At 40.1% G+C, this 11,136-nt stretch overlaps 1 protein-coding gene across 4 annotated transcripts in view; it reads left to right on the forward strand.

The window, feature by feature from the left end:
• Window positions 1–11,136, forward strand: part of LOC112220319 (erbin) — a 118,772-nt gene extending 107,636 nt beyond the window's left edge. For all 4 annotated transcript variants that reach the window (XM_024382115.2, XM_024382117.2, XM_024382116.2 and 1 more), the window contains 4 exons: window positions 3,138–3,323; window positions 6,804–6,896; window positions 7,183–7,257; window positions 7,655–11,136. In XM_024382115.2, the coding sequence (XP_024237883.1) occupies window positions 3,138–3,323; window positions 6,804–6,896; window positions 7,183–7,257; window positions 7,655–7,762 (462 nt within the window). In that variant the 3' untranslated portion in view covers window positions 7,763–11,136. The remainder of the gene's footprint in view (window positions 1–3,137; window positions 3,324–6,803; window positions 6,897–7,182; window positions 7,258–7,654) is intronic.

An 11,136-nucleotide genomic window follows, 5' to 3' on the forward strand; every position in this document is an offset into this window, starting at 1 on the left:
TAAATAATAATTTGAAGATCAATTGGATAAAACAATTCATAAGAGGACCCACTTCTATCTGGAACTTTATTCCTCATCATGTCTTCTCTACTTTTGCTGGCCTTAACTTCATGTTGGTTTGTAATTATAATATTGGCGAAGTTCCAGTGAAAACTCTTTACTTTTCATCGGTTTTCTTGTTATGGTCCTTAATTTATTAGCGTAATTTTTCTCCACACAGATATTATATATGGAATAATCGGAACAAATTATATAAAAATAGTTCTTCGTTTTTAGAATATTGGTTCTGAAATAATATCCTGTTGGTAAGCCAACTTGTAAATGCAGAGGGTCTTTTACTTAATTTGAAGGAATTCTTATCACTTTACAAGATCCCTGTAACACCTAAAGATTTTGCAATTGTTTTCGATGCCATTGCCTCGGGTGTTGCTTTATTATTCAGGAACGTGTCAAGACCTGACCCTCAGAACATACCTACAATTAACCATGTTGACGCACCAGTAGGAAAGATTTGTTTTTCTTTTAGTCCATTCAACAGCAATAGAGCTATACGAGCCTCGTTACAACAGGATGTTGTATCTATACCTTATGTCATGCTTTATTGGAATTGTTTTATTGATAATATCTGTTTAAAAAAAGATAAAAAAATTAAAATGGTACCTTTTATAATGACCACCCAGAAACAGTGTTGCATCTTTTTTGGCATTGTATTCATGTAAGGAATCTGTGATGAGACATCAGTAGATTTATAACACATTTATGAAGATTTTACATTATTGTGGAGAGATGTACTGCTTGGATTATTTACTTACGATATAAAGAAGTTGAAACGATTTTATGTAATTCATTTCATTTTTCTTTTGGCCAAATTTCATTTTCACAAATGTACATTTACAAACAAAACACCACATTTTCTTACCTTCCAAAAAATAAATTGAACTGTATTTTAAGACCATTAAAGCCCATAAATGTGTGTATATACCTTAATGTCCTTGCGTAATGTGATATTATACCCCCTAGCCCAAATGTCCTTTGTATATTCTTTATATATAAAAAATAAAGACTTCTCATCTCTGTCTTGCTGCATTCCACATCTGGGCAGCAGAACATTTTAGGCATCCGAGCGGGTATGCTGACCCGTAAAAAGAGTCTGATAATGGGCGGGTTCGTTTTGCATCGCCCGGTGCCATAGTTATGTCAAATATGCTGCTATGTTGTGGCAAGAGTAAATAGCTGAATGTAAATCAGCAGCTAAGAAGAACATGACATCACTATACTGCCTGTTTGTGTCATTCTTATGTTTGCAATACTGAAAACAAAGTTTATATGACCATGTCAATCATGTATTTTGTGTAAAACATGTAAATAGCTATAGCTTTACTCCCCTCCTGTAAAATGGAACATGAAATCGCACTTATGCTTACTGTCTGAGGCATGGAATACAATAGAACAGTTCTGTGTACAACTTGAAGTTTGAAGGCTATACCATGACCAGACAAAGGCGATCAATTAGGGGGTAGCTGCAGCCAAGCAAAAAAATCCTGCACTAATATACTTATTTTTAGTCTGGGCAAATTGGGATACAGAACTCCGTATGTATCCATAGCCACTCCAGATACCCCTGCAGGTTGTTTGGTGATACTGCTACTGTCTCTTTTCAGTAACCGGCTTAGACAGAGCTGCAGAATGAGGTCAGTCTGCTGTCTGGGAGAATTTTAAATGGTCTGTTTCGAGATGTCTTACAGAGAACTACAGCCCGGCTCATAGAGAGCCCTCTTATTACACAGACGTGAAGTCCTTATCAGACGTTAAGTTATTTTATGTAAATGTCTCCTTCTGAATGCACTGACTCAATGGTCTCTTTGTTTTAGTTCAATCTACTCTGTTCTTAGACTTACTGTCGATCTGCCTGGATGTACATTTGGAGGAAATAATGTATGGGATCTTTTGTAGATAGACTCATGTGGATAGGACAAATATATTTGAACTAGGGTTATGGATAGGGAATTAATTAAATAATGTTGTTATTTAGACATGTTCTGGCCAAATGTGGGGAATTTGTCGACATTTTGTGATTCTACCTTAAGGTTTACCAGGATGAAATGGTCCTTCAGACCTGGCATTAAGAATTACTCTTGAATCACACCATAAAGAAAGCCTTTGCTTATATAGTGCACTTATTTTGACCAGAGCCCTAGCCTATCCTACCCTATTACATAGAATGTAGGGAATAGGGTGTAATTTCAGATTTGACTCTCATCGTGGAGAAAACCCAAACCACTGCGGCCCAGCATCTCCACCCCTCTGTCCTCCCTCCATGGAACCTGCCAATAACCGCAGCACCACCACCATCTATTAAAACTTAATGAAATTATCTCTACGCTTCATCCTCCACACTAGTCGGAGCCAAATGATTTCCATGGCTTTGAGGGCGGTGGCGAGCCTGCAGCTGGACACACAGCCAGTGTCTCTAAGACAGAGCACCTTGCTGGTGCTAAATCAGCAACTTCTGCTGAAATCACACTTTATTCTGTTACATCATGTTATTCTGTATGCCAGTCTGTCACGCCCTGACCATAGAGAGCCATTGTTTCTCTATGGTGAAGTAGATCAGGGCGTGACTGGGGGATATTCTAGTTTATTATTTCTATGTGGGGTTCTAGGTTATTATTTCTATGTGGGGTTCTAGGTTACTATTTCTATGTTGGTGATTTGTACGATTCTTTGTTTTGTTGTGTGGTTCACTTACTTTTAAAAAAAAAGAAGAAAGATGCGGAACCCAGATAACGCTGCATGTTGGTGCGAGTATGCTTCCAACGATCATGACGCAGTCCTGCAGTTTCTTGTCCTTTGGCCAAATTGAAAAGTGAGGGCTTTTCTCTTGCTGGATTATAGCCTAGTATTTGTTTTCTTTAGTTTTAGAGGGTTATGGTAACCAAGGTGGTGGGAAAATAGGGATTTTAGTACTATGAAACCTCATGCAGTGTATTCCCAAACCATGCTGAAGTTGAAAGCTTATTTATGGATGAGCCTTTTAGATATGCACTGACAATCAATTTTGTTGTTGGAATGTTAACTCTATAACAATGTCTGTCTCTTTGTTTGTTTGTGTGTATGTCTGTCTGTGTGTTGCCCAGGTGCCTTTAATGAATGGTCAGATGTGTGGTCCAGTGCGAGGCCAGATGACGTCGTGCCAGGCGCCCATGGCCCGCCACCCCTCCAGAGAGCAGCTCATCGACTACCTGATGCTTAAGGTCTCCCATGGCCAGCAGCCCCAGGGACCCCCTCAGCCACGGGCCACTCAAGACACACTGCACCAGGAGGTAGGATGGTGGGATGGATGAGAGACGGAAGAGTTGCAGTAAAACAATGCTCCCCCATCCCTAGCCATGGAGAGTTATAGGTTGTCAGCCCACAACTAAAAACATCATTCATCATCAAAACTTCCATTAACACCCCCTAGAGTCTATTGACGCACCAGTCCGTAAATCTAAGTAACATAGTAAAAAAAATCCCCATCAAATGCTGTCAGTATAAGCTAGAGAGATCTGTTTTTTTGCATTGGCTGCATCTCAATCCACCACATCCGCCTAAGGCGGCCTTCTGCAGCTGTGTTTGCCGGACTATTATGACCACTCTATGGAAAGATAAGACTCACGAACACGATGGTGGTCCATTTTGCTCTACCACCCCCACAAGTGTCACGGTCTTGTCTGAAGGTAACCGGTACCAGTTCAAATTCAATGGAAGTATGGAGGTACAGTAAGTTTTTGCCTACCCCAAAAAGGGGTTAAATATGACTGTCCTTTTTTTTACATTTATGAATGTGTAATCCAATGCTTTTCCATGGGATTTGGTATTTTTTTAAATATATATACATATATTATACCTAAAAGGGGTCCTAAAATTCAGAATCAAATAGCTAAATGACCATCTGATAACCCCCCACCAAATTGATTTGGTCAAACTCATATAGGTGTTGTTGTGTTGTGCTTGAACTATACCATGTAGCGCTCGAGGAATAGGGTTGGTGACACTGACCACTAGGTTGAAGCATGCGTAACATGGTTTTGTTGTAACATGAACTACCTGGATAGAATGAATCCTCCACAGTCTTATCCAATATTTTTCTCTGTGACTGTGATGTGTGTGATTTAGGGTTGCAAAGGGTCAGTCAATTTCCTGGAAATTTTCCATGGGAAGTTAATCCCTGGAATTTAGGGGATTTTGCTTAAATTCATCAAAAAACGTAGCTTATAACAGTGAACCTTTTTTGTGGGATACACATACGGAAATTCTAGGTATTGTTTCATATTTTAGTTAAACAATTCATTGGAATTGAAACCTGCATGCACAGTGCATTCTTCCATCACATATGCAGTGCACTCTTCCATCACATGTACAGCTGATTCTCAAGATCTTGCACACTAATTAGATGCTATTGAGCCCACACTACTATACTGTCTGAGCCAAGGACTACATGATTTCTGGTACATTTTGATGGCATTTTCCTGTAGAGATTATTGCAAAGGGCGCTATCTGATGTGTGGAGACATTTCACTGCAGCTAATGTAGAAGGAAAAGTTGTGTACATTTGCAAATACCATGCCAAATCATAGGTGAAGAAAGCAACAAAGATGCAGAATCATCTGGCCAAGTGCATAAAGTTCCCTCAACACCCACAACAAGAAACCTCTGACAAAAGTCCCTCTACTTCTATTTGTGGTGAAAATTATGAATCAGACACGTTATCGATAGCAACAGCTCATTTTTTTTTGACTCAATGGAGGAACAGAGTCAGAGAAATGCTGGTGAATGTCATGCTCGAGCTATGTAGGCAACTGCTTCACCTCTGATGCTCACAGGCAATGTGTATTGGAAGAGAATTCTTCGCCCAGCATACAACCCTCCAACCAGATGCTTTATCTACTAATTTGCTGGATGCAGAGTGCAACAGAGTTCAAGTGAAGGTCAAGCAAATCATAGAGAAAGCAGACTGTATTGCAATCATCTCTGATGCTGGTGGTCGAATGTTCATGGGAAAGGAATAATTAACTACATAATCTCCATCCATCAACCAGTCTTCTACAAGAGCACAGACAAGGGACAACAGACACACCGGTCTCTACATTGCAGATGAGCTGATGGCAGTCACCAATGACCTTGGACCACAGAAGGCATTTGCACTGGTGACAGACAATGCAGCGAACATGAAGGCTGCTTGGTCTAAAGGGGAGGAGTCCTACCCTCACATCACACCCATTTGCTGTGCTGCTCATGCATTGATTCTGTTCCTCAAGGGCATCATGGCACTGAAAACAATGGATACACTCTACAAGAGAGCCAAGGAAATGTGTTACGTATGTGAAGGGTCATCAAGTTATAGCAGCAATCTACCTCACCAAGCAAAGTGAAAAGAATAAGAGCACCACATTGAAGCCCCCCAGCAACACCTGTTGGTGTGGTGTTGTCATCTTGTTTGACAGTCTCCTTGAGGGGAAGGAGTCTCTCCAAGAAATGGCCATATCACAGTCTGCCGATATGGACAGCCCCATCAAGAGGATCTTCTTGGATGATGTATTTTGGGAGAGAGTGGTATGAAGCTCCTGAAACCTATAGCAGTAGCCATTGCACAGATTGAGGGAGACAATGCCATCCTGTCTGATGTTCTGACTGCTTGCAGATGTAAGAGAAGAAATCCATACTGCCCTGCTCACTTCACTGTTGCTCCAAGCAGAGGAAACTTTAGTTCTGAAATACATCAAAAGCGTGACGACTTCGTCCTGAAGCCAATACACGCCGCAGCGTGTATGGGCTTGTACCCCAAGTATGCTGGAAAGCGCATCCTGTCTGGTGTAGAGATCAGCAAGGCCTATGGTGTCATCACTACCGTGTCTCGCCACCTTGGCCTGGATGAGGGCAAGTTTCTTGGTAGTCTGGCGAAGTACAGTTCCAAGCAAGGGCTTTAGGATGGAGATGCAATATGGCAGTCGTGCCAACATATCTCATCAGCCGCCTGGTGGAAGGGACTTTGTGGATCTGAGGCTCTTTCCCCTGTTGCCTACATCATCCTCCAAATCCCACCAACATCCTCCAAATCCCACCAACATCAGCCGCCTCAGAGCTCAACTGGTCCTTGTTTGGGAACACACACCAAAGCACGCAACAGGCTGACCAATACACGGGTTGAAATACACGGGTGTCCATCCGGGCAAATTTGAACCTGACAACGAGCCATCCTCAGCAAGTTTGGAAAGCAAGAGTGAAGATGAGGCCTCAGAATCTGATGTTCAGGAGGTGGACATTGAGGAGGTCCAGGGAGAAGACATGGAAGCCTTAGAGGAAGACAACCAGTGCTTTAGTTTCTAGACTATCATTTTACAGATGTATGTTGAAAAGTTTTTTGGGAGATGCGATGGATTATCAGGGATCATTCAATATTCCTTTTCTTTTGTTGTTCAGTGAAATCATCCAATGTGAAGAGTCAACTCATTTAATTAAAGTTAAATTCGTAACAAAATTGTTTTTTTTTCTATTGGAAGGATTTAATCATTTACAATTATGTCTACTTAATGATAAGGTTAAAGGTTTATGTTTGTCTCCATATGATATGGTAAATATATCGAATGCAAAAAACATCTACGTTTAAATGGTATTAATATGAATTTGCATATATTTCCATTAATTCCCACGGAAAGTTTCCACCTCTGAATATGTGCAACCCTAGTGTGACTCATATTCAAATGTACAGTTTACAGTAAAGTCCCTGTCAGGTGAGTAATATGTCTGTGTGTCTATTTCAGATGCGTGTGAAAGTGGAGAAGAACCCTGAGCTAGGGTTCAGTATATCAGGAGGAGTGGGAGGACGGGGAAACCCCTTTCGTCCGGACGATAATGTATTTACGCTCATCAGCCCTCTTTTTTCCCCATAACAATGTAGTGTTGTCTATTTTTGCAGCCTAGTGCATGTGAAATTGATTGTAAACAGTTTCACAGGTTTAACATAGTATTTTATTCAAATATGATCCATGAGTGTTATCAGTCAGAATATAATTGTTAGCTGTGCTAGCAATTTAGCTTGTTGATGCATTTTTACTGATTTTGGAACAGTATCAATCAATGAAATGGTGTAATGGGTGTTGTTGACCAAATGGGTGTGGTGCTCTCTCTCTTCTCTCTCAGGGCATCTTTGTGACGAGGGTCCAGCCTGAGGGACCTGTCTCAAAGATCCTCCAGCCTGGAGACAAGATCCTCCAGGTAAATCCAATATCATTACCTCTATATTCTATCTAGCATAAATCTGTACAGTATAGGTTCTTTGCTGAACAGATGTTTACCTACTATGAACCCACTACAAACATCTGTAGTGCAGAGTTTGTGATCTAGCTGTAACGCCCTCTGTGACTCCAACTCTATGCACGGGTGTGCAACTCCAACGGTGTCTAGGGTTCAACTCCATCTGCACCTTTCTACTTTGTTTCTCCCACTTGTCTTCCCCTCTGATTTCAGTACAGTCTCAAGAAAGTGTTAAAATAGCAATAATAATAATAATAATAAACATTGAATAAAACATCAAAGCCAAAGTTGCTATCTTGGTGTTTAGCTAAATATCCACAAATCTCTAATTAAATCAATGAAATGCATTTCTACCCAGGCGAACGGATACAGCTTTGTGAACATTGACCACGGGAACGCCGTAGCCCTGCTGAAGACGTTTCCCACCACTGTGGATATGATCATCATCCGAGAGGTGACAGCGTAGAGCGAGACAGACAGGACTGTGACCTCCGATCCAGACAAAACCACACAAGAACTGAATGTCCACTTCCTTCTTATTTTTATACACAGAGGAGCCTGCTTTATGGTGAAGAGAACCTTTAAGAGCTTTTGGGATAACGGGGGCCGAACCACTGCATCAAGTGGACTTGGGGGGATAGCCCGGTTATTTTTTACTCAGAGGACACACCAGAGAAGGCGTGTGCTCCAATGACACAGAGATTTTGTAAAGACTGCTTTCTGTAAAGACTTGTTTTTCAAAGAAAATAATTCACCCTCATCATTGCAGTTTCTAGTTGCTGTAGTTGAGCATTAACTGTAGTTGACCACTAGAGGACAGGGCTACCTCTCTTTATCGCTCTCTGCTTACATCCGATTTGCCTTTATTTTTAAGTCATGTTATTATTATTTTTAAGATGCTGAAACCACTTGTTTGACTTAGCCGAGATGTGATATGGGGGACAATGTTATGTGCTTTCTTGTGGAGACAAATGTAGTACTGGATTGAGCTTTCGGGGAGTTTCTTTTATCAAATTTCCCCTCTGCCTACTTACAATTGTGACAGTTGTTGGAACGAGTTCCATACATAGTGGATATTTCAGAAGGACAATTTATTTGCCTCTGCCTCCATAGAACCTGTGAGCCACACTGCATACATCCAGTATCTGTACTGTCCTCATTTTAGTGTAGGAGCAGTTTCAGTAGCCTCCATGGCACCACTGGCTTGAAATATCCCTCACTCACATCTCTACTCCTGAGCAAATCCTCCGTCACTGAATCAACCACCCCGAGTGCCCACTACTTGGATGCTGTAAAACAATCTTTGTATGTGAAATGGAATTGGGACTGGAATATGGAACAGATCATGAGAGAGGATGCCTTTGCTTGGCCTTAGTTAGCCTAGCCAGAATGTGATGTGAGAATGGGTCAGAAGGCGGCGTGGTAAAGGTAGGTAAGCTAAGCATGTGTGGAGACCATGGCCAGTATTCATTATGCTGATTTTGTTGCAAAACATTTCTTAAACGGAAGCAAACTCAACGAAACAGGGAGGGACCTAGCTAAAAGTGTCCAATATAAACTGTTGTTTTAGTTCCAAAAGGTTCAGTTTTGCAACTGTTTGGACGAATGATTACACCCCATGTGTTGGAGGTGCTGCTGGGAGTGACACCCTATTCCCCATAGAGCACGCTACATACTAGTGGTGAACTGTATACAAAGGATATAGGTTGTCATTTCAGATGCAGCCTGTGTCAGACTCTGAGCAGGCCTGGTCTCTGTGCCCCTTTCACTCATGTTGGTAAGACTATAAAGGGCTTCTCCCTGAAGGCAGCCATTGGTGACTAGAAAACACTCTCACATGCTTTCAGATTGAAAAGGGGTTTCTGTCTAACATTTTTTTAAGTGGCGGAAAACTACATTTTGCCTTCGTGTGTAAAATAACATTTTTAGACATCATGCATCATCTCTTTTTGTGTTGAGATAGTGTTTCATATATGGACTCTTTGCTCTACGCTGGATCAAATGAACTAGGGGGGAGCTGTCAAGTGCCATAGACCTTGAACTGTTAGAACAAGGGGAGGGAAGGAGTGACTACCCTGACCCTCAAGCAATATTCACATACTTTGTTTCACAACAAACTAAACGCTCTCCTCTTGAGTACACGCCGTGTGATTTGTCATAATGGTTTAATAGCAATAGGATTGGTTTTCATTCAGAAAGACATCCAATTGCATTTTTAATAACCTGTAATAAAATATTGTTACACAGGATTTATATTGTGAATATTTTTTAAATAAAAACATATCTTTAGCAAAGAAACAAACATTTTAGTCTGCATTGTATAATAGTGAATGGTCTTGTGGCACTCTGCCCTTACAAATGAGTTGCTAGTTTTCCCAAGCTTGACTGCTCCGAAAACTGTTCAAACCAGCTTGTTATGTTGTGCAAACATGACTCACTTTTACACCAGTGTAAAATGAAGTCAATCAGAGCTGCAAAGGCAAAAAAAAAAACAGTCATTTGTAATGTTTAATTGAATTGTCGAATTATAAAAATGCTTTTTAAAGCTACTCTGCTATGTCCACTCAGTGTGATCAAAAGTGTATAGATGTATGTGTTGTTTGCATGAAATCACCCTATGAATTGTCTATTTTGTGAGTTAATCCATGAAAAAAGTTACGTATTTCCTACAGAAACTAAAATGATCCAATTCAAAGATATCTACAAATTATGGCCCCAGTGAAATTTGTTTACAAATTGATTGTAATGCAAACACTGAATTGTGACTGAGCATATATAAAGTTATGACATTGTAATTTATGTCATCCCAATACCTAACAAATTTGTAAATGTATAGTCCTGTATGACTCAGTTGGTAGAGCATGGTGCTTGTATCGCAAGGGTTGTGGGTTTGATTCCCGGGACTACCCATATGTAAAATCAATGCATGCATGAATGTAAGTCGCTTTGGATAAAAGTGTCTGCTAAATTGCATATATTGAATATTACAAATTTAAAATGGTATGTAATCTACTGTACCTGACCTGTATGTATTCAATTACTTCATGCATACAGTTTAAGATTATGGTACTGTCAACTTGTGACTTGAATGGAAAACACTGTATCAATGATGTTTGCTCCCCTCTTTTCCATTTTGAATTCCAACTGAACATTGCGCCCAACTGAAACTGTCCTAGTTTTTTAATCAACTGCAGCCCCAGTGGCATGCTCATAATAACTGCAGATATTTTTGTCATTGGTCAATGTTCGCCTGAAGTGGTAACATTTAAGACTTCTCCTGCATTTCCCCCTCTCAAGATTAGTTTAAGAAACATTGTAATAGTTTTTTATGCTGTTTTGTTGTGGACACTGTTCTTTTACTTTTTGATCTGGGAATAAGAACAAGCTAATGATTGTCAAGGTCATATTTGTTTTATATTCGTGGCAAAATAAGGAAAATAACTGTCCAATAGATGGTAGACAATCTGGGACTAAGACCTCGGGGCTCACCTGTTTTCCATATCCAACAACAACTGGTCTCTTCACATTCACACCTTGTTTTGATCTATTTAGCACATTTTCCTGTGACTTTTTAGACATTACTAATCAAAATGTAAATACTTTAAAAAAGTTAAGAAATGAATTAATCATGGCATTAGTCACTCTGAGTTTGTAAAACTAGCAATAAGTTGCAATGCATACACAACCCTTTTAATGTATAGCTATTTCAAAGGTTTCTCTGGAAACAGCTACTGTAAGATGATTGCGATGCATTTATTCAACATTCCTGATTTTGTATAAAATTATACTGTTTCTGAGGTAACCTGTGGAAAACAAGAAATAAACTAATGCTCTTTAAAA

Source organism: Oncorhynchus tshawytscha, linkage group LG20, assembly GCF_018296145.1.
Source record: "Oncorhynchus tshawytscha isolate Ot180627B linkage group LG20, Otsh_v2.0, whole genome shotgun sequence".
In the NCBI taxonomy this organism is placed as follows: domain Eukaryota; kingdom Metazoa; phylum Chordata; class Actinopteri; order Salmoniformes; family Salmonidae; genus Oncorhynchus; species Oncorhynchus tshawytscha.